We start from the raw sequence: 23,901 nt of genomic DNA on the forward strand, positions 1-23,901 counted from the left end.
TATGTGTACGGTCATTATTGTTTCTTTACGTCTACTGAATGACAAACAATATCATTAAAAGAGCACATTCTTTTATTAACAAACACCTATTTACATGAACACAAAGCACAGTTCTGGATAAATAGGATTACACAATCAGGTCACATGGGGTTGAGGCAACACAGGACACAAAAAAGAAGAGAGAGAGATACAAAAAAAGACCTTTTCCACTTTCTATACAAAGAAAAAGAATTATCTACAAACAGGTGGAATCTTTTTTCAGTGGAGACTAAAGCACATACACACACACAACCGTAACAGGGTTCAACTAACTCCAGTCACCGGGTGTTTAGGAGGAAGGGGCTGTATTGCACTGAGAGGAAGACTAGTTTTTACATAGTAGCATTTACTACTAATACTGATTATGTTACAATATGAGGTGCTTTGTGTTTTTACTAACCCACACACCAGTTAGCCTACCAGGGGTGTGTGTAAATCATATAAGACAAAGACAAGACAATAATTATTGCATCTTGCCAATAGAGGAGTGACCAATCAAATCTAAATGGGTCACTCATCGTTCTGAAATTAGCCGGCAGAAGTGGTTAGATGATTTTCAGCATCATAACAGTTTGTGGGCCGTCTATCTGGCAGTGAAGAACATCGAATATCACAGAGGAATCTGACACGCAGCAGGATATTTTTAGACCAGAGACCAGAATTAACATCTTTGTTCACAACTCTTTTGATTCCCCCAAAAAAATTGCGAAGCAGACAATTTCAAACTTAGCACAAAGAAATATTATAATCAAACAAATAGCATACTGAAAAGGTTTTGGATTCAAATGTAGAAAAATGACCTAAATGATAAAGAAAAAGGACCAAGTGTAACACTGAAACACTCCTCCTACATGACAATTACTGTGCTCTGCAAAAACATACTATTTCAAGATTTACTCTCATCTGCATACAAAAAAAAAGTTTTAAGACAAAACATGGAGATTTTATGGACCCCAGAGCAGAAACTCAGTAGCCCTGCAACTTGTACATGAACACTGTGAACACCAGAGAGCAGTAGTGATTCACACACCCAGTAAGGCAACAGGGGATCTGACATTAACAACAAAAAGTGCTACCAATCAGTCAGTGTAGGAGATATGACCCACGTGTGTGTAAATAAAAAAATGTGTCCGAATAAAATAAATCTTTCAGAAGCTTTCAGTCACTGTTTAACCAGCTCATATACAGCCAGTTGAAGACATCAGTTTTGCTATTTTGTACTTAATATGTTATACACATAATTACAATACAAACCCTGTAAAAAACATGCTAGAAAACAATCACAACTGAGACTATCACCATTGGGAATCTACACTGTTGAACCGAGAACGCTCTGGTCCACTCAGCTATAGGCCGTGCTACTTCTACACTGAAGACCCATTGCAACTCAGCAACTGTTGTATGAAATATGAATGGTAAAACAATTTCCATTGTTTTCTTGAAGTTAAAAATACGCTGTGTAACCTTTGCTTGAGTGCGTAATGATCCCCCCTGTCAGCAGCTCCATGTGTCGGTAGTTAGAGGAGAAGAACTGAAATGAAAACAAAGCTTTCAGCGAGTCTTCTAACGCCCGACACTTCAGACATACCGACTCGGCTGTTGGTGAAAACAGCCTCAACAATAAGACTCCAGAAATAAAAGTAAGACTCATGCCGCTCCTTGTGTTTGAACACCTCTTACTCACTCACTTGATAGTTCACATTTCAAACTCTAAATCCAAAAATCTTCCCCCTCTCTTGTTTCATTATTTACATTTTCTATTTTTGACAGATGCCCCTGTAGGTTTGGTGCTTTTGTCCCCCCCCTCCCTCTTCCCTCCACCTCTCCACTCCCCTGCCTCTTCCTGCTTTGCTCGTGTATTTATGCACACAGATCCTGGCCTAAAGTAAACAGGCAGCGCACAATGGCTCATTCCACGGGGCTCCACTGTAATTCAGCCCTCCGGCCGAGATCTGAGCCAAACCAGCAATAACATGCTAAATCACTGAGTCCTCTAAGACACAGCACCACAGACTGGGAACGCTGGGCAGCCCCTGATTACACACACAATGTATTTATATCATATGCTGTACATGTTCTATGCAGTCTTGAGGAGTATTAGACCATTACAGCACCGGGGACCTCAGCAGAGAACTCAATACGAAGAAAATGATTCCCTAAACACACAATATGTGGCTTTGTTGCACAGTAATCCCCCCCCTCATCCCTCCCTGGCTGGAAAACAATGGACCCTAACTGAGAAGTGTTGGCTTTTCTGGGCAGTACACCAGTAAATGACATGTTTAAAGTACTGAAATCAAGCAGGGGAGGAATGTCTGGCCTGCCCCGGTGAACTGGAGATGTTTGTGTCACAACAGCCATTTCGTCTTCGTGGGAATTTGCCGTGTCACCTCCCCGCTGGACGCTCTCTTATTTACGTAGACCTGCGGAGAACAGAAACATGGGGAGAATAGAGTTAGCGGCTGTTGGGCAACACAGACACACACCTTAGTTGAATTTCTCCTGGATATAACTCCCTGTAGATTGAGGCAGACGAAAACTTCCTCCCTCCCATTAGAGACGGAGCTGATTAAACTGTCAAGAAGCTAATAAAATATTCATTTCATGTAGGCAGAGAATTATTACATGACTTCCCAGACTTATTGTTATTAAGTCCTCTGCACAACTTAATTGATTAATCCAATTTTAGACAGACTTTTTATGTGTTTTTCTCCGTGTGCTTCTATCAGTAACTGCCTGTGGCGTGTGTACCACACACACACGTACACACAATGGTGTCATGAAAAAGGGCCTCCATATTCCCCGCAGCCCTCCGACAGGATGTAGCATGTTTCAGAAAGACGTATACTCCCCAAACATGTCACAAGCCTCCAGACACTGAGCAAGAAACCGTCTGCACAATCACTACCACTCAGTGTTGTTCTGTAACCTCCAGATAGTAAAAATGCTCTGGAACAAGTGAGTAAGTGGGCCTTGAGTTGAGATTACTTCTTCTGATTAGTGAACGATTTTAGGGATGTAACCTTGAAGAGGAAACAATAACATGTAAGCAACAAATAGGTTAACGATTATTTTCTTTGTTGACTAATCTGTTGGAAAATCTGTTGGAAAATGGTGAAAAATCTGTGTTTCCCAAAGCCCAAGATGACGTCCTCAAATGTCTTGTTTTGTCCACAACTCAAAGATATTCAGTTTACCGTCATAGAGGAGTAAAGAAACCAGAAAATATTCACATTCAAGAAGCTGAAATTTATTATTTATTATTAATAGTTGAGATTAATTGAATAGTTGAGAATTTATGGATTAATCGATTCATTGTTGCAGCTCTAAAATAGGTACAACCCAAATTGTACATGACCACAAAAGGCAACGGATAATGTGAACAGTCACATGCACCTTCTCTTACACGTCACATTGAAAAACGTACAGGTACACATACACATATGGTGGCGTGACACATTCATACTTACAGGTACATGGGCTTTAAGAGGAGATGAGATGGTTTCTCATTGACATGGTAGAGTGGGAATGGGTCAAATCCACCAATAAAATCAACTGAAAACAAAGAATTAAACACATAAATTGTGGAGTAAATCAAAAGACAGACAAGAACAGAATAAGACACTGAAGTAAATGAAAAGAGATGCATGATCAAAAAAACGATAAAACACAAAGGTGAATGAGAAATTAAATGGAAACTTAAGACACAGTGGGAACAGATGTAATGTAGGTAGTCTTTTTTAGTTTTAAAGAATAAAAGACCATTAAAAAAAAAAACTTTTTATGTGCCTGGGGCTAAAGGCAAAGCTCGAGAACAGATGGAAAGCTGGCCAGCTGCCAAAATAGCCAAAGCCTTTTTATCGCTCTGAAACAGAGGTGACCTTCAGCCACCGACCGAACGCTCGACCGTCTCTGTTTATTTTCTCACTTAAAGAGTTCATACTCTAGGCGGTGTACAGATGAGCAAACCAGCGTTGTGTCGCTTGAGAAAGAGAGAGGGACATGCTGGAAACCAAAGAGCTGTGTATTCTTTTGCACAGATGCGGAGGGATCTTTTTGAGATGGAGTGGAAAAGGCTCGCGGCTCTAGAGGGGGGGACACAAAGGCTGAGAGGGGGAGAGAGAGGGGAGGACGGGGCGCGTCACGCTTGTCGGTCTGACTGACAGGAGGCCAAAGAGATTAGGTTGGAGGAGCGCGTGTGAAAGAGGCCAGCATGTCCACGAGCTGTGAACACCATGAGGGCAGGAAGAGGAGAAACTGAGGTTGAACCTGATTCAGTGGAAAAAAACACCAGACAAACAGCAGATTCAAGAGGAAAACATTAAAAAAATGGTCGGAACTTTCTGGGAACCAACAGCTGTGGGGGGGAAACAGACACAGGCCAGCTGTGGAAACTACTGTAAGGCCAAATCCGCTCCATCCTGATAAGAGGAGGCAGGGGTGGTCTGCTGAATACTGATAGGTAGGCAGGATGAGTGCAGAGAGCCACAGGGTGCGGTGTCCCTTTCCTTTGACCCTGCCCTGGTTTCCTGGGTTTCTCCGTTTCATCTGTACACCACGTACACACACACACACCAACACAGACAAACACACACACACACACAGAGACCTCTTCCCTGCTCTTTTCTGAACCACTGATTTTCTCATTATAAGCAGGTGGGGACCCATTCCCTGCCACGATAAGCTGTGCTGAGGAATACAGTTAGATGATAATGATGGTTGCCATTTTTAGACACGACAGCAGCTCTAGGGACGGCCGGCGTCGGTCGGTCAGGCGGCGCATCCGTCAGTCTGTCAAACCAACACTTTGGTTCAGAGTGAAGAATCGTGACAACTATTGGAAGGATTGCTGTGATATTCAGCGCAGAAATTCAAGGTCTCCTCACTTTTCATCTAGCACCACACACACATTCTCAATTCATGACAGGATACCTTGAAAAATGAATAGCCAAATTCCTGTCATGTGTCTGCAGCATTCACAGGAGGGTAATTAAATAATTTCATAATTAGCATGGAAAATCATCACGTATCCACAATCCTAAAGCTGAGAATCTGAGCCTCAACAGGTGCCCCTAAAGGCCCTGACACACTAAGCCAACGGGTAGTGACTAGAAGGGAACCAGTAAGCTGGGGAAACTCTCGCAAGATTGTTAATGTTAGGCATTGATCTCAAATAGTTAAGGTTAGGCATTGATCTCAAATAGTTAACGTTAGGCATTGACCTTGAATAGTTAAGGTTAGGATAGGTCGTCGGGCAGTGAGTCTCGCAAGAGTTTTTGCAAGTTTTTGCAGATCTCAGGTCATTTCGCAATTTGCGGGCACCCTTCTAGACAAGACCAAGTCGAAGGTCGACCATCAGTGAGCGTCTGGCACTGTAGTTTTTGCGGTGTGTCACTCACCGTCGGCTCTAGTTTGCCCTTGTCTGAGTTTTTTGAGCCAATTCAGCATGTTGAATCGGCGGCGGAGCCCGTCAGTAAGAGAGATAACTCTGATTGGCTGTTCAGCTTAAGGAAATCGGTGCACGAGAAGAGAAACGGAAGTGAAGAAAGCAAGCCAACAAGTAAAGTCAAGAGGGCACACACATCTTCATCTTCATCTTATCTGATCATTCCAATACACATACACTCTTAATTGCTGTTGAACCTTTTTTACATTAATTATTACATGCATTTGTCTGACCCTGACCTTGAGGTGGATCTTCTATGCAGCTCACTGAACCTCGAAGGTCTAAAAGTCTGTGTGTGTTTTCAACAGAGCATTTTGAAAACACTGCCATATGTTAGGTGATATATCACGGTAACATGCTCCACCTTTTGGGAATGTTTGATGCTCGCTGAAGCAATCTGTTCTTTATGCTTGCTCTGTAAACAGCAAACAGCACTTTGGAAATTATTGTAAAAAGCTGCTTTTGATGAAATGGTTGAAAGCTGCAAACTCAAATGGGCCGTTCATTCTCAATAGGTGATTCAAGGCATTTCTGTGTGGATGGCAAAGCTTTAAAAAAAAAATGATCAGAAAACACCAGTGAAGATGGAAAACTTTCAATGTGAATATTCAATTTGTCCTCTGCAGTGTTGATAGTGGCGTTGGAAAAGGATATTGGCAGCTGATCGGTGCATGTCATCCTGTTATATGAAAGGGGTGAGCTCAGTTTCTTCCAGGTAGAAAGAGCGAACTGATTTTCACCTGTGTGGACGCACGCAAGAAATGACAGGTATGTAGGTCAATAGCTAAGGCATCTCTGTGGTGCCCCTAAACAAGCAGAGAGTGACGAAAGACGATTATGTCTCAGTTCAAGTGGAGGAAATCAGAGGACCTGTACTGAACCAGGAGAGAAACTGACTGCCAACCTACAGTATACTGCTGCTTCTGCCAACATGAGCGTGTGTATGTGTGAAGAACTGGCGAGCTGACAGTAAAATGAAACACAGGCACTGAGATAAAGAAAAAAAGACCAGGAGGGAAAAACAGGGTTGGTGGGAATAAAAGAGCGGCGAGTGAGGAAGAGACAAAAGCCGGTTTCTCAAATGAACTCAGGACAATGTCCAGAGAATCAGGTACGGACATTGTCCGGAGTTGCCCTTTCAAACATGTAGCACACAACAGGTTTATGCGAGGGGCAGAGATGGGACCTCAAGTCTGCGACTTGGACTCCAGTCGCACACACAGCGACTTGAGACTCAACTAGGACTCGAGATGTTGGACTTGTGAACAATCATTTATCATCACATAACTTTCTGCATTATCGATACACCAGCACCAGCTGCTGTCTCACTCTCTCTTCTCTCCGACAGCCATCTCATACACACACCCTGGCCTTCAAAGACTTGAGACTTGACTTGGACTTTCGAAAAACGACTTGTGAGCATCTCTGGCGAGGGGTGGCGCCTGGGTAGAGCGTGCAGGTGGCAGGACGTGACGTGGATTACACCGCGGTCATGTAGCCGGTTCGTAATTTGGTCATAAATAACGAGTCTTTGCCATTACCCTGAATCCGGCTGACGATTTTGGCGTCAGAAGTTCCCGAATCTCGTTGTTTCTACAGTTAGACATTCTTGTTGGCGTCTTTGTGTAAATGACCCTTCTTCTTCACCCTATGATGCTAGTTTCCTTCCGGTTTGCGCCAGAAACAGCATCAACGCGAACTCTTTGGACAATGACCTGCTGCTATATTCACACAAGGGCTCGGTCGAACATTACACAGACTTTGTACTAGGGAGCTGGCAGGGTAAAGTCTGTTTAATGTCCGGTCGGAATGATTCAGACTTTTTCGTTCTCACATACAGCTCCTCCAAGTAATGTCTAGATAAGTCTAGCGTTGCAGTGCATGTGTTAAAGGAGATAAAGACAGAGATAAAGAGCAAACAGATAGTTCAAGACTTCAGAGCTCGTCTGTAACGCTGGAAGAGGTGAGCTACAAGACAAGGTTGTGTCTCTCTCTCACTCTCTGTATTTAAGGGAGCTCCACTCTGCAGTACTGCATCTCTGTCTTCCTCAAACACCATCACACAACCATCACTGCTATCCAGGCTACTCATTTGCTTTAAAGACTGACTTAGCTGTTTTATGCTTTGTTATGTTGCATATGAAAACTTCAGGTATGTTTGATTGAGAGTGTATTTAAAGTCAATCATCCATGAAAAGAGATGATCTGTTCCAGGCAAAAATAGACCAGGAGAGCCTCTGGATTATGTTTAAATGAAAATAAACAGGTGAGAAACGTAATGTGAAAAATACAGAATATTCTGCCACTGTGTTTTATGAGTGTCTGTGTCATTATTTGGTCACTGCAAAAGACAGTTTCCTATTTGTCACACAATATCCAGCACCGCCTTTACTCTATTTCTCGGTCATATATTCATGCGTGCACTGACCTGGTCATAATGTCCACTATTACTAGTAATTGGACATAGTGAACAACAAGACAGTGCATATAGGTCAAATATACTGTAACCCAGAGTAAGTGCAGTAATACAACGAGGAAATACTCCTTATGTCGATGTGTGATTTAGTGAAAACTGCACTCAGTGCTTTCTATATTTTGAACTCTACCCAATCAAATTGCAGCTTAAAGGCTCTGCACACCCACACAAGTGTTTTTAACACAATGTCACCAAGCTCTATGTACCAATAGGAATGAAAAATGTGTTAATTGTCACGCTCTAACAAGTGTAACAAAACTAAGAGTGTCGATCTACCCCAGTGTGTGCACGCCTCCTAATCAGGCAACACACGTGAAAACACCTGTGTGGGTGGATTCATGGTGTGTGTGTGTAGAGGCTGTCACCAAACAAATATTAGCAAATAATGTGGTGTAAAAATAAATTTGTGTTAAAAGGTACAATATGCAAGAATTAACTAAAAAACAATGTATAGACTGATACAAAAATAATACCTCTCAACCAATCACTTATGCCCCACTAGGAATGTGCGATGGTGTCTGTTTCTGCAGAGACCCTGCAGCCCTCTGCCTGTATTTTCTCTTTCCTTCTTATTTAGATTTACTTGGGACACTTCTGGGCGTCTGCAAAGAGACTTTGTGCCCCCAGCCAATAACAGCGCGCAGGGTGTGCAGCCCGTTCAGGTGGTCAAATATCGCTGCTTTGTCACGCCCCTCGGCTTCTGATACTGACTCACAAGTCCCCCTTTAATCTGTTAGATACAAAGCGGCCGTATTTCACGGCTGATAACGGGTTGTGTTATGTGCTTATGTGTTCCAGTGATCCCCATGCTCCTCTCTGTGCAGTGAGTGCAGCTATGATCGGTGTGTGTCTGTAGTTTAACAAGAGCAGCGCTGAGCCAAAGCCAGCAGACAGGAAGCCTGCATTCATTCAAAATATGACAACTCATCTGCACCTTCCCGCTGAGTTGTGCGAAGTTAGTTGTGTGTTTTAGAACATAACCGCTGGGAAACCGTCAGAAAATAACGTTTTAGAGATTGAGCTGTAGAGAAGTGGCCGTCTTTGAATGCAGCGTGTTTGCAAACAGCAACTGACAACGGTTACATATTATACCTTTAAGAAGACAGTTTTTTTATTTGCAAGCTGGGATTCATAAGATCCATCTTTTATATGACAAAAATCTTACATCTATATATTATATTTGCTACTCATTTCAAGAAAATGCAATTTTTCTTGATTCTAAAACAATCTGCCACAGTCTTGTTTTCTGGAAAAAGTTTGATTTACACTCAATTGGAATGTTATTTCGCGCAAGAAAACCCGATTTTCATAATTGACAAGTACTAGCGACTACTTTAAAGGTGCAGTGTGTAGGATTTGGCAGCATCTATTGTTGTGGTGGCAGACTGCAACCAACTGAGTACCCCTCCGCTCACTCCTCCCTTTCCAAGACTGCGGTAACGTGAGCTGCTGAGAGCAAAACCGTGGTAACGCCGTTCACCTCACTCAGATGCCATCCTTACCATGATAACACTACTTTAGTAGCAAAGGAAGTCAGACGGCGGCTGGCGGTACCACGGTTTTTCACTCTGCGGCTTCCGAAGCGTGTTGGAGAACTACAAAGGGCTCATTTTAATCTAACAAAAACACAACAATTCTTAGTTTCAGGTGATTATACACTAATGAAAACAGTTCTCATATCATATTCCATCCAGATCCCCCGAAATGTTACACACTGTTCCTTTAATGTGGATATTGTTTGCAGTAGTAATAAAAAACGTTATTTGTATACAAATCTCTTTATACAGCAGACCTTTTGACTTGCCATAGTTCCATTCAAGTGTCCCAGTAAGTCATGATAGTGAGCCAACATGCACAATACCAGCACACTGAAACTGAAGTGCTTTTCTGTGGCGTGTCCAATTGTGTAAACAAAAGACCTATTCACAATCTTTGAATGCTCTACTTGAAAATAACATTTCGAGGTGATAACATAAAAAGCAGGGCGAGGCTTTTATTTCTGATGTTATGACCTTTTCACTCTCTTTTACAACCCAAGGACACGCTGCCACCTACACACCCATCCAGTGTGTCTGTCTGCTGCGGAGGATTTTCTGGGGATGTGACTCAGCACAGAGGGCGGCAGCATAATTAGCAGACATGCTAAAGCGAGCTTATCCCGGCGCTAGGCTTCTAACTCCATGACCTACTTTTACAAAGAGGATTTTCCCCACCACTCACTCTGTCGGTGTGTCTGCTCACCACCGATAACGAAATTCACACACACAAATACACACAAGACATCTATAACACTTAGTCAGTCACACACTCAGTCAGCTAAACACACAAATACATTGTGGTGTATAGGTATGTGTGAGTGTAAATACACGTATGCACTTATAAAGTGACAGAGGGAGAGGGGAAGTAGCATCAAATGGGAGATCACACACACGCACACACGCAGTGTGTAGTGACTAATAAAGCCTGAAAGCCATGTCAAACCCTGAGCTGATGGTATATGATGCTTGTTATTCTGCCCATTGTGTCTTCTTGCGAGCATGTGTGTGTGTGTGTGTGTGTGTGTGTGTGTGCACGGGTGTGCGTTTCATCCCGCTATTCTTTACGCAAGCCTGAGCACTCAAATCTAACTCACCAGTCTCCCTGGAGAGTGAGAGAGTGCTCGGCGTGAGAGGAATTCCTGTCTTATCTCCTTATTCGTGAAAAGCTCGTCTTGTCTCATGTTGTTTGTTCCTGCATATTGCCCTGTCTCCTTTTCCACCTCCCTCTGCTCCCCTCCATAGACTCCTCTTCCCATCTTTCCCTCTCTCTCTCTTTCTGTCCCTCCGGAGGATTCTCCCTATACCTTTCTTCTCTTGGCGAGGCGCAATCAACTGTGGAAGTTATTGACCAGCAAGGCGCTTAATGAGGCTGATAAAACGAGGGACCAGGGACCTCTAACTTTTTACAAGCACACCTCATTAAAGCTCCAAAGCCAGAGATGGGAAAAGAGACAGCGAGGAGAGAGAGAGAGAGAGAGAGAGAGAAGAGAGAGAGAGAGAGAGAGAGAGAGAGAGAGAGAGAGAGAGAGGGAGGGAGGGAGGGAGGGAGAGCGAAGATTTCTTAAACACACTCAAATTGGATTCTCATACATGACTGTGGAGAAACCGAGAATGGGAATACGAGGGGGAAGTAAAGAGAAGGAAAAGTTCTCAGTAGGAGGAGAGGTGCTGAGGCAGCCGGGGAGCTCAATGCAGAAACTTGCTTTAATCTACACATCAAATGAGAGGGGAAATGAGAGCGGCAGAGCTGGTTTCTGTGCTGCTACGAGTGTGTGTGTGTGTGTGTGTGTGTGTGTGTGTGTGTGTGTGTGTGTGTGTGTGTGTGTGTGTGTGTGTGTGTGCACCTGTGTCTGCATGAAAAAATTGGTGTGAATGTGTGTGTGCGCGCGCAGGCGAAGGGCGGATTACAATAACAAAGAGCGAGCTGTTGGAAGCGATGTAGCAGCGTTTTACTCCAGCACGGTCTGGATCAGAGAGGAGCCGCCAGATAATTAAAACCAATAAAAATCACACCATGTTCTGTTTTCACCCCAGGCTTCTTTTTTTTCTAACCAACCTTTTCCTTATTGCTCTGTTATTTTTATCTCTGTTTTTGAGTGTGGATGAGTTTAAAACAAACACAATCTGCGCCAACATTCCACACAGGGGATGAACAAAAGCTCAAATGTCACAAAAAGCAAAAGGAAAAGTCGTTGGTGGGGAAAGTCTTTTTTAATTCTAGTTGACTCAAACTCCTGCTGAAATAGTATTGCCCTCCAGGGATTACTTAGGGGTGACTGGTGATTAAGTGGTACTGCCCAGAGCTGGGGGTGGTGATGCTAGCCACTCAGTGAATCTCTGGTATGTGACCACCAAAGAACTGCTCGGACTTCTATACCAGGAACACACTGGGAAACCACATCACAAGTCCCCCAAATTACAGGAGTCTGCTGTTTAAGATGCAATTAGTGCATGTAGTGCTTTGTGCATTACGCTGTGTTAGAATCAAATTAGAGTTTGGGTGTCTGGGATTGACATGGATACCGCCTGGCTCCAGATACTTCATAATTAGTATCCTAACAAGCACGTACAGTATGTCTGAACATGTGCCTGAGAAACTCCATTTAATCTCAGATAATCCTCACAGACAGTTTATACATTCAGCCATTTGGCTGAAATGTACACGGGAAAATATGTAAAGATGCAGATTCTCATGCATGCGGACGTCGCTATGCATCCTGGAGAGTTACTGCGGTGCTAATCAGATATTTACGACTGCCACTAACCCCTCAGATCAAATGTTTCCTGCCCTCTGATTGGCTAACCTCCAGCAGGACCCTTTGACCTGCTGCCTATGAGGTCACAGCAGCTGAGTCATTTATCACAAGTGTCCGTCTCTGGTTTCTCCTTCTTCTCTTATGACTCATTTCACGATCCCCCGTCGTCTTTTCCCACACCCTTTTTTCCTCCCTGTCTGCCTGCTTTGTGCACTGCAGGAAAAGAATGAACTTGCCCTCATATGACTCCGCGTTAAAGGTTTAACGCAGACCAACATACGCGTATACTGAGATACTTCAGAGGAAGGATGTACATAGCTGCAAGACAGACAAGGCATGAGGAGGGAAGGTGTGTGAGAACAAGAGAGTGGGGGAGGTGCAATCCTGCGGTATAAAAACACCAACCCTAGCCAGGCAACAGACAGCTGGAGCGACAAAACAAGGGGGCACGTGGAGAGAAGAAAGTGAGAAAAGTGAAGTACATTAAAAGGAGGTTTACAACAACAGTGAGGACCACACAGGCCGACGAGGAGGAGAGATGAGGCGACGGAGTGGACACGTGAAAGAGAAAGGAAAAGAATGGGCTGAAGAAGGTGTGGAGAGGGAGCACATGGCTCCTTTGGTTCTGGAGGGAGAGAGAGAGGGCCCAGCTGGCGTGGGGGAGGAGAGGAGGGAGATAAGGGAGAGCTGGAGCGTCGATAGTGAGGGGCGGGATAGGAAGAGAGGGAGATGAAGAAAGATGTACCTCTGTTCTCCTCAACTCGGGTGTTTTCCATCTCATCTGTGTGAGTGGGTCTGAGTGTGATTCATGAATTGCTGCAATGATCGGTTTCAAGAATGATTTTGTGTGTGTCTTTGTGTGTGTGTAAGGGTTAGGGTTAAGCGACTCACAGCTGTCCTCCTCCTCAGTGATAGCGCTGACAACATAACAGGCGTACACGAAGCCCAGGAGCTGTGAACACACAAGCAAACAAGAGAGAGGTTAGACTCCACAGAGCCGGCAGTGTGCAGTTGATGAACAGCTGTGTGTTTGCTTTGATGAACAAAAAAGATAGATACAGAACATCTGGAAAAGAGTTTTTTGGGGACGCAGCCTCGATTTTTTGAGAGATGGTGACTGTGTGTTCTTCGGGGCTGATGATGCAACACTGTGCAAAGAACTGAAGACTGGAGCTGAAACGATTCGTTTGATTTCTTTGATAGGAAATTAACTGCAATTAATTTTAATAATCAAGTGATTGTTTCAGCCACTTGTCAAGGGCAACTCAAGGGTAACTATCATGCAAACAATATCAAACAATTTACAGATTCCAGCTTCTCAAATGTGAAGATTTGCTGCTTTTCACTATTTTCAGACTTTTTAGAGTAGAAAATAGACAATTAATCATCAAATATAAAAAATAATTCTTAGTTGCAGCCTTAAAGCAACTTTAATCAATATTTTTTATAATAACAGTGGATCAAGTAACTATGAGTAATGTGAAAGGGGTCGCTCGTAGTGACGGACCTACGTAGAATTATAACCTGACTTTGCAAAGCTTTATCTTCATCTTTCAGCTCATTGTTTTGGTTTTCCGCAACTTTGCTGTTTTGGTTCAGTCTCACCAATCTCATCTCATCAGCATTATTTTCGGCCACAGCAGGCAGCTCTTATGAGCAAAAAAAACCCCCTTTGAAAACCCACTCTTTGCTACCTGCTCACCACGAAACAGCAGACACATAAAGTTAGAGACTATAGCTGGTGAACATAGTGGAGCATTTTGCTGCTAAAGAGACAGATATTTCCCTCAGTAGTTGGTGGAAACCAAAAATAATGCTAAAAGGCGAGTGAATATATAAGGGATAATATACAGTGAGCCGGTTATTGTTGTGAAATAAACCCAGACAGGGCGATACGGCACCCCGACGCGAAATGGAATCTTGCATCACCCTGAATGTGAATGCGGCTAGCTGTACATTATCCTGCTTATAACACGGCTACTTACTTAAGATTTCAATAATTTGACACAGAAATGGTCTGCCAGAGTCCAGGATCAGGACTGCGTCCATAGCAACAGTTTGTTATACATAGCAATGGTCTACTATAAAGAAATAACGGGCCGTAGAATGCCCATATAGACCAATCGGAATTGAGTATTCAACAACGCCGTGTAATAACAGACGTTAGAGCTGCAATGACTGCTCGATTAATCAATTAGTTGTCAACTATTAAATTAATCGCCAACTATTTTGATAATTGATTGTTTTTTAAGAAAAAAAAGTCTAAATTCTCTGATTCCAGCTTCTTAAATGTGAATATTTTCTGGTTTATTTACCAGTAAACTGAATAGCTTTGAGTTGTGGACAAAACAAGACATTTGAGGACGTCATCTTGGACTTTGGGAAACACAGATCAACATTTTTCATCATTTTCAGACATTTTATAGACCATCTATCAACATCTACCAATCAATTAATCAAGAGAGTAATTGACAGAATAATCAACATTGAAAATAACTGTTAGTTGCAGCCCTTTTGAACTTGCATGCATCAGGTGTCCAGAAACAAGGATGCTGAATGTGTAAATACACAACTGTATGCTAAAAAGGTTGCCAACTTAAAAGGTGATAATATATCAGTGTTGTGTTCACAGCTCTACAGCTCTTCACTGTAATATCAGTGTTGACAATGCTTATAATTGACAGGGCATTTAGTGTACATACAGTAGTAGTTCATATGCACAAACACACTGGAAAGCAACCGAGCGAGCGCACAAAATGACTGTACGTCGATGCACGTGCGGGCAAACCAGTGCTGAGAATAGCCTGTGGGACTGGCAGATGGCTGTCATCGACTCCCAAACAGACACAGTGAGAGACAGTCTCTCTCCACCCAGCCATCCATCCATCATTTGGCACTCTGCCATGCCAATTAAAACGGCGTCGGGCACGCTGCCCTCCTCGCACACTGGGTACACAAACACAAAACCCAAGGGGGGATTGACTGTCTGTGACGGTGGCTATTCATACAACATTCACTCAACCTATAACTTAATTTGGCCCGTGTAATTACAAGAGGAACAAAGATGACGTGCAGTTTTCCGGGTCTTTCATCTCTACCATTTGGGTTCCCGTTTTTCATGCATACAATATATTTGGCCTTTATTGAAGTTCATCCAGATGTAGATTAAATGTTTTATTTATGGATGAAACGCAGGTGTGGTGTGTAGTAGAAAAGGGAATGGTTCTGTCTGTGTGGGCTAGATAAGATAAACGTAACTCTCCTCTCTGCTTCTCTCTAGTATCTAATTGCTGGTCTCACCCCATCCATTACAGTGGCGGTGAAATGGAGGTGAATTAGCATATGTATAAAGCCAGTGTCAAACACAAGATGGTGTTAACAGCAGGGGGCACACCCTGTTTTCAACTGCATTGTGTCTGTGTGGGTTTTTCCTGTAAAAGTGTGTGCTCGCCTGAGTAAATATCTATGCCTGAGTGCGCGTTTGTTTCATCTTCATAAAGGGTTCTGATCGCTGTTGTGGTTTGGGATTGAGTTAAACACAGTAGAGCCAATATATCACAGCAGAGGAAGCTTGAGACTGAGGCAAGTGCAGAGTGTTTGTGTAGCATATATACAGCTGTATTCGTATTAGTTCACTGTATTCTGACCAATAAAAACAATACTATGTGAAAAAACACAACCCCCTCATTCATTTCAATGAGAACACTGTGTTGACGCAGCAGGTCGACCAAAAAAGATGAACCTGGCTCATTTTTTGCTGTGACACAATGTGCCGTCAAATTTTGTGGGGATCTATTAGCAGGAATTGAATATAATATTCATAACTATGTTTTCATTAGTGTATAGTCACCTGAAACTAAGAATTGTTGTGTTTTCGTTATCTTAGAATGAGCCCTTCATATCTACAAAGGGAGCGGGTCCTCTTCACGTAGTCCGCCAGGTTGCTCCAACATGTTTCTACAGTAGCCCAGAACGGACAAACCAAACACTGGCTCTAGTGAGATCCATAAGCGTTTTCATGTTACGTGAAGGCCACCGTAGTTCTCTGACACGCTTGTGAAACTGCGGTAACGTGAGCCGCAGAGTGCAGAACCGGGGTACCGCCAGCCACCATCTGACTTCCGTTGCTCCTAATGTAGTGCTATTCTGAGCAATGTGAACGGCGGTTTTGCACTCGGCGGCTCACGTTACCGCTGTCTTGGAAAGGGAGGATTGAGCAGAGGGGTACTCAGTTGGTTGCAATCTGCAACCACACCACTAGATTTCGCCAAATCCTACACACTGTACCTTTAAAGCAAAAGGGAATTGCCTGGAATTTGTCTAATGTTGCAAAAATCTCAGCTTGCAATTTACACATTTTGCAAAACAGTCTCCTGAAACAACACGCCCACTCCAAGGCAGCCCCCTTACGTTTTTTATTTTGTGCCGTTTCTAGTCTGAACACCAAGTAGTCAAAAATCTCCTATTGGGGATAGTTTAGCATATGATTCATATAATTTTCCTAATCATCAAACCATTAAGTAACCCTGAATTTGTCACCTGTCTGTATCTGTGAATGAATGAGAGAGAGGAGGGGAGGAAAGAGTGAAGCTCTCACTTCATTTCATCAAAGAAATGTAGTCGGAAACCACAAAGATGTCGAGGTGAGGATGAAAGAAATGAAAACTAAAGACGAGCCATCGCCCGGAGGATAAAAACCACACAATACGACATACTGTCATACTGCAGCTACTTTTAGCCTCACTGCACACTCTTAAAACAGCAGTTGTGAGTAGACAAACCCAACACACCAGACATTTCATACCTTTAATCAGCGAGTGCCAAACATTGGGAGTGAGCCCATCACTGCTCAGTAATGGGAAATCATCACCACTTCTCACTCCTCGACTGATAACTGCTGACAGCAAGAAAGCGTGGACGCTGCATGGAGATGGACTATAATCTACTCATGTCTGTGTCTTCTAGTTTTCTTCTCCACGGCTACGGTACATTTTGTGTGATGTACAGGGAGGTAATAAGATCGGAAGTGAACACTTGGTGGCTTTTTGCTGGAGGCAATGCTGTCCTTAGCCAATATAGGTCAGTGTCCTCAATAACAAGTGACAATTCCACTTATATCTCCTTGCATATTAAATAACCACGCTCATGAATCCTCACACACACACACACACACAGTCCTTGGCTTTCTTCTTTGACTCCCCACTGTCACTTCTGGAGTTCAGGGATCATTTTAGAGATTGATGTCAAATTAATTAAGCTCATAAAGCCCCCGCATGTCCTCTGAGGCTCGATGTCAGTCTGCCTGAGAGGACGTGCCAAACTAAAGCCAACTCATTTAGCTGCCAATCATTTGTGTTTTGTTTTTTTTCCTTTGCTCTCTAGACTTTTTTCTTGAAGTTAAGTCACTTTTTAAACACAGGTCTCCACATCACTGTCACCCCGCAATCTGCAAATCTCCTCTGTTATCTTTACTCTCCTCCACCTCTCCATGTGTCCTTGTTTTATTGTTGCTCTAACAGCGAGTGACACCCTCCTCCCTGTCTCCCCTGCAGGTTTTTGAGCAGTGAACGGCGATCTGGACAACTGACAGAAGGCGAAAAAAAACGAGCACAAAGAGTTCAGCGCTAGATCTGGGACAACATCAAAAGCAAAGCTGTCCTCCAGTGGGACTTCATTTACTATTTACTATTTTGCCGAGGAAACTAAAAGGAGGTATTTGTGATAGTTCAGCATTATCTCGGCTTCTTCTCTCAGATAATGAGGGCCAAAAGGAGTTCAAGGCACAAACATTCAGTGTGTGTGTGTGCGTGAGAAGGAGGACAGCTGCAGTCTGAGCTAAAAAGGAAGGTTACTTTGTATTTGCATAAGCTAATGAGGGTCAGGTGTATACTGAATGTGCCAGTCCAGAAAGACACATCACCACCTTTGACGATGCACAGTCACTTGTAAACATCAGTCTAATAGACTTGGATCTGTTTCATGATTAGAAGTGTGCACTCTTCTTAGTTACAACTCCAATGAATCAAGTCTACAGTCAATTATTTGGATGTGTCTGTCGAGCCATTTCTACAACATTAAAAAATCAGTAATGAGTCTTGTCAGTGCAAACAACTACAGGCCTTTATATTTATAGATATATTGATAACTACAGGCCTTTATATTTATAGATATATTGATAACTACAGGCCTTTATATTTATTGATAATGGATTGATCATCTGAGTCATTTATCAAGCAATAAGCCTAAGAGTCTACAGCCATGCTCTGAGAGTCTGTACTTGGGTACTCGGGCCGGTACTTTGAGCAAGATGCTAAAGACATGGATGTTAAAGGTCTTATTGATAACATTTTTATGTAGACGAATATTTAAAAAATTAAGCCTTTAGAAAGGTGCCGAATAAAAGTATGGCTTTTCCTGAAAAAAAAAATGATTATGATTGTGAATTAATCATTTAAAAAATGTTGGCAAGCCCAAAATGAATGTTTTGTTTTGTTTGATATCTGACGTTTGAGTCCCACTTCTAACAAGGTTTGTGAGCCAATAGTAAAACAACGTTGGTATCACATGGTATCTCTGGGTCGTCAGTGCGGAAAAAACGGATAAATGGCTGAGATTGATGGTAAGGCCCCGGCAATGACTTGTTGTGAAGTAAATGCAATGGAACGGGGGAGGGGAAATGCGACATCTAGTGGCTGAATGTTATCAATAGCACCTTTAAGCAGGTATAAATGTTTACCATATTAATTAGCTTGTTGGACAAATTTAAATGTTGACCTGATGATGGCGCTACATGAAAAGGGGAACCAAAGTGATTCCAATTCATCCAGTGGGGGACATGAATGTGTGAAGCAAATTTCATGGCAATTCATCCAATTGTCAACAAAGACGTTTCACTTGAAACCATCAACCTCATGGTGGCGCTCGAGCATATTAGGATAAATCGTCTGGGAACATGAATGCCGTCTAGTAGATGTTGAGATATTTCACAAGATAAATTAAATTTTTCACCTGCTGGTAGCGGAGAGGATTAGTCAGGGGATCACCAAAGTCTGTGCTGATGCTGGTTTTCTGTTTTATATTATAGTCAGTTTTGGCCGGTTGGATGGACAAAACAAACAATTTGAAGATGCAAAAAATATTTGATGGGCTCTATGTTCAGTTTTTTCAAACATTTTAGAAGCGACTAGCTGAAAAACTATTTAACAGGTTAATCAATAACTGTTGGTTACAGCCCATCATATGAATTCATTTTATTATTTACTATTATTTAATTTCCACAGCCGACTGGCCTGTGCTCATGTGTGTGCAGTGAAGGATATCTGAGTCGATCTACAAGCTAATTAACACACTATTGATTGTGCCTCAGTGTCAGGAGAAAATTCACCTGGTGCACCATAATGAAAGGAATTTGTAGGTGAAATATATCACATGGGAGAGAGGAGGAGCAGAAAGAGAGGGAGAGAGGGGTGGTGCAGATGTCTTGTAGGTTAATTACACAGGACTTTCTGCCTGACAATAAGGCGCAGGCCTCTCTGCAGAAAATTAGATGCGTGTGTTTGTGTGTGGGCAGCTGCATGTTTAATGACACAACATGATGAGATAGGGACTGCAGAGACCGCATCCACCTGTTCTGCTCTAACACACACACACACAGATCTATACGGCTTACAGGGCCACATGGGGTTGTTAAGTGTCTGTGGTGCTGATTTGCATCTTCCACATCAAATAACTGCAAATAACAGCATGCTGATGTCAAAAGCTACGGCAGAGGCTGCCCGTGTAGAAATATAAGCTGTGTGAAGAAAGAAAACGCAGCTTGTTTGTCACATGCAGCCCCATACAGGAGATTTGAGATGAGGATCGACTTATGGTTCGATTCGACTCACTTTTGGATCCAGGTCCTTTTCTCTATTTCGCTTTCCACTGTAGATAGTACCCTCTCAGTGTAGGCAGGATTCTTAGCTGATCGCCGTAGCGACACAGCATGAAACTGCCTTGACATCATCTACAACACGACACTCACTGGATCCTTTTATCGGCAACCAAACAAACAGAAGAAGGTCTGCACTTATGGTACATGTCCACCGGGGAGTTTTTTTATAGCGAGGGATCGCCTCGCTTCCCAGCATTGAACGCTTGATGGGCTGCCACTAGACATAAGTCACTGGGTACCTGGATGAACGCTTTCCCTCGTGGGCTGCTGCTCCCAGCTTTCAAACTGGAAACAATATAGCGGCTCGTTTGGGAACTTTCTTCTCTTATATCACGAAAAATGGTTCACCGAAATGTGTTTCTGAAAACATTTTATGCGAAAAATAAGCCATGCAGTTGCTGAATCTGTCACTATTTTGGATCGACAATACTTAGTTTAAAAGTTTCTCGGGAGTTTCCAGAAGCGGCGAGTCCCGTCGGACGCATGTGATTTGCATAAAGTAGCCTAGGCCTCAACTTTATGCAAATGAGGAGCGGCCAATGTGACGCCCTGTCTCCCGAATCGCGCCGCCATGCTACCAGAATGCATTGCACGGCTGCTTACATAGACAATGAATAGGAAGCGTGGAAAGGACGGAGACTGTGGACACGTACCATTAGTCAATTGTAAGCCGTATTGTGCGGCATAGTTTTGCAGGCTGACATTTTTCCAGATCTGGGCTGAGTGAATAAAAAAACTGCGGTCACCATTGACTGTAGCTTGACTATTTAAAAATAATTCTAGTATCGGCTCAGCTCGCTTGGAACCTCGACCAAAGTGGTGCCAAAAAAGTGACTGTCCACAACTTTATCTAATGGAAAACCAAAAAAGAGCGAGTCGAGTCGAGTTGAGTAACGCTGTAACAGTGGAGTGGAAATGTGGCATTAGTGAAGGGTAGAAAAATGGGGCTCTGTGGACCAAGAAAGAAATGGACAGAAGGAGAAACAAGCAGATAAATAAAACGAGAGTACACACTCAAAATGCAAAAAGAAAAGCAAACATGCCGCTGGAGAAGGTTTACTTCTTAAATATTGCTTGTTTTTCACTTTCAAGTCCTCTTCTTGCCAACTCTCAGAAGTTTAAATAGACCAAATATTAGAGTAAAATTAATCTGAGGAAAATCCATTTCCTTGCAAAACAGATTAACAATTAAGGAGACAGCCTTTGAAGTATAATGGTGGGCAGTCATGTTGTTAAGATGTACTGCGAGTGGCCCGGTATATATTCAGTGGCCCGCTGGAGAATAATTCTCTCCTCTGGTCTTTGGGTCTCTCTCTTCTCCTCCTCCTTTTTGGCAGCAGACCTAACAACCGCTCACTACTGCATCATCAGTCTTTTAATCCTGGGATCTTTATAATCCTTTGAAGCAGATGCTGTAAATCTTACAGAGCAGTTACAATGCAATGTCAGCGCTGACATATCGCAGAGGTGCTTAATGCTAGTATTATACCAGGCGATGCATCGCCATTCACAGATTCCAGACAAATTACTGCACTTCAAAGATCTCTCCGGTTGGCTCCCCATGCAGCATAGACACGAATAAAAAAAGGCACATATTCCCCACAGTGGTGATGACTGTTCAGCATGAGAGTTTGAAAACACAACATGGACTAATGGACTTATCAAATCGAGCACCCTGACCTTTTGGATGAGTGGGGGTGTGGGCGGGGTGGCCATGCTGTTTTCAGGGAACCTGAACAACTACAAAACACATACCGAACCCTATAGGCAAGCACAGTTCCCAATCACAGGGGTCTGCCCACGCCCGGCCTGCTGAGGGGACCCCTCTAATCAACCAGGGGGCCCCACACTACGCTGGCATTAAACTACACTTTACCACAGTCAGTAGACGGACAAGACGGAGCCATCGAAGCTCCAGAGAAAACGAGAGAAGGAGCAAAAGTGACAGTGAGGGAGAGAGTGCATTGTCATTTTTGTCATATAATTTGGTGGGAGTTTGACTGACGTGAAGGTCAAACAGTGTGAGATGATCTGGGCAGGAAAGGGAGACAGGAAGAAGTATATACGAAATGAGAGGAAATGAGTAATGGAGCGAGAGAATGACACAGGCTGACGTTCCTCCTATTAGCCAACTACCACACAATCCTCCCAATGCAGGATCCCAGGGAATAGGGAGGCAGAAGAAGAAAGCATTGCCTGTGGGGGCAATAACCTACGCTAAATGATACGATATCTGTGTGTGTGTGCATTTTACAAGAAGCTCAGCAGCTCTCACAACCCCATGACATCTCTCACTACTCCCTTTAGTGTGTAAGAGTTATGTCTACACAGATGTAAACTGAACATCTTGCACAGTTCTTCTTCTTCTTCTTCTTCTTCTTCTTCTTCTTCTTCTTCTTCTTCTCTCTCGTACCTTTCTTCCATCTCACCGGAGATGTTTTCTCAGACTCTACTTGTTTTATTTAACAGCGAAGGCGGTTGCTCAGGAGCAAAAAAGAAGACAGGATGATGGGAGGATAGAGAGAGGTGTGTGTGGATTTTCTGCTGACTATACCGACAGGGAAATCAGTCATTATTCTAACAGTAAAAGAAAACCAAAGCTATTCAATAACAATATGTGCTGTAGGATGGATGGGTGTGTTTCAGTGAAGGCAACAAAGAATATAAAAGGCAAAATATTCCCCTCAGTGATGAAGCAATGAATAATACATTATCTCAGTTTGAAAAGGTTGCCTCCACTTCAAGCTCATCCTTTAAACCTCTAAGTTACTTTTTGACTGAACGTAGCCTGTAGCGGCAATAAGCAACAACACAGGGCTGACATTATCAAAGCTTCACTTCTGAGCGGCTTCTCCTTCGAGCTCGTGATGAATCTGAGCAGATAGATGACAGACAGCGATGCCTCCATTACTGGCCAATGGATCCACATTTTTCATCCTAATGAAACATGCTCCTCGGAGGCCCAAACTAAATATTTAATGGCCTCTCGCGGCGACCTTGAAACCCCTCTAACAAAGACAAAGGGACACCCCGCTTTCTTCCTATTCTTTTCATTCACTCCTTCATCTGTCTCTTTCTGTCTGGACCACCAGAGAGGAAGAAAGGACAAACCAAAACAAGATTGGACATCTCAGAGGACTCTATTTTCCTCAGCAGCGCTCTACTTTTAGCCTGAGAGGAAGTGAGGGTGCAAGGAAAATGATGCCATTTGTGACACTGGGATTTCAGCACCAATTGCCCTGCTCCTCTCGGGACCTGTTCCCACGGAGAAAGTGTTGCATGCTTGGTTGGACAATACCATGAAAAAATGCAGGCGAAAAAAGTGTTGCCATCTCCTATGGAGGAGTAAAAGTCCATGTGAGGAGAGGAATAAACCATTTCACTGGCTATAGTGCAGGGGCTAATGAGTTCAGTGAGAGAGTTGGGGCTATAAAGTGAGGTCAGCCATTTTATTACCTCTCTACCATGGGGGTGATGGGATGAATGGTACAATCCAGTGCTTCTCAACACTGGGTCCCTCTGCTAGTCTTCTAATCTACCCTGTAGTTAATAGCATTCACTGTGATCTCCCACATGTAAATTAAGATTTAAAGGTCCCATATTGTGCTCATTTTCAGGTTCACACTTGTATTTTGTGTTTCTACTAGAACATGTTTACATGCTATAATGTTCAAAAAAAACTTTATTTTCCTCATACTGTCTGCCTGAATATA

The 23,901-nt window shown here is 43.1% G+C and overlaps 1 protein-coding gene across 2 annotated transcripts in view; it reads right to left on the minus strand.

Moving 5' to 3' along the window:
* Window positions 1-54: 54 nt before the first annotated feature.
* nkain4 (sodium/potassium transporting ATPase interacting 4) overlaps window positions 55-23,901 on the minus strand; it is a 54,998-nt gene continuing 31,151 nt past the window's right edge. Inside the window, exons 5-7 of one of the 2 annotated variants that reach the window (XM_074644084.1) lie at window positions 13,147-13,207; window positions 3,510-3,594; window positions 55-2,462 (exon numbers count right to left, since the gene is read on the minus strand). In XM_074644084.1, coding sequence (XP_074500185.1) covers window positions 2,453-2,462; window positions 3,510-3,594; window positions 13,147-13,207 — 156 coding nt within the window. In that variant the 3' untranslated portion in view covers window positions 55-2,452. The remainder of the gene's footprint in view (window positions 2,463-3,509; window positions 3,595-13,146; window positions 13,208-23,901) is intronic. The other variant, XM_074644085.1, reaches the window with a different exon arrangement.

This window comes from Sebastes fasciatus, chromosome 8 (assembly GCF_043250625.1).
Source record: "Sebastes fasciatus isolate fSebFas1 chromosome 8, fSebFas1.pri, whole genome shotgun sequence".
Classification (NCBI taxonomy): domain Eukaryota; kingdom Metazoa; phylum Chordata; class Actinopteri; order Perciformes; family Sebastidae; genus Sebastes; species Sebastes fasciatus.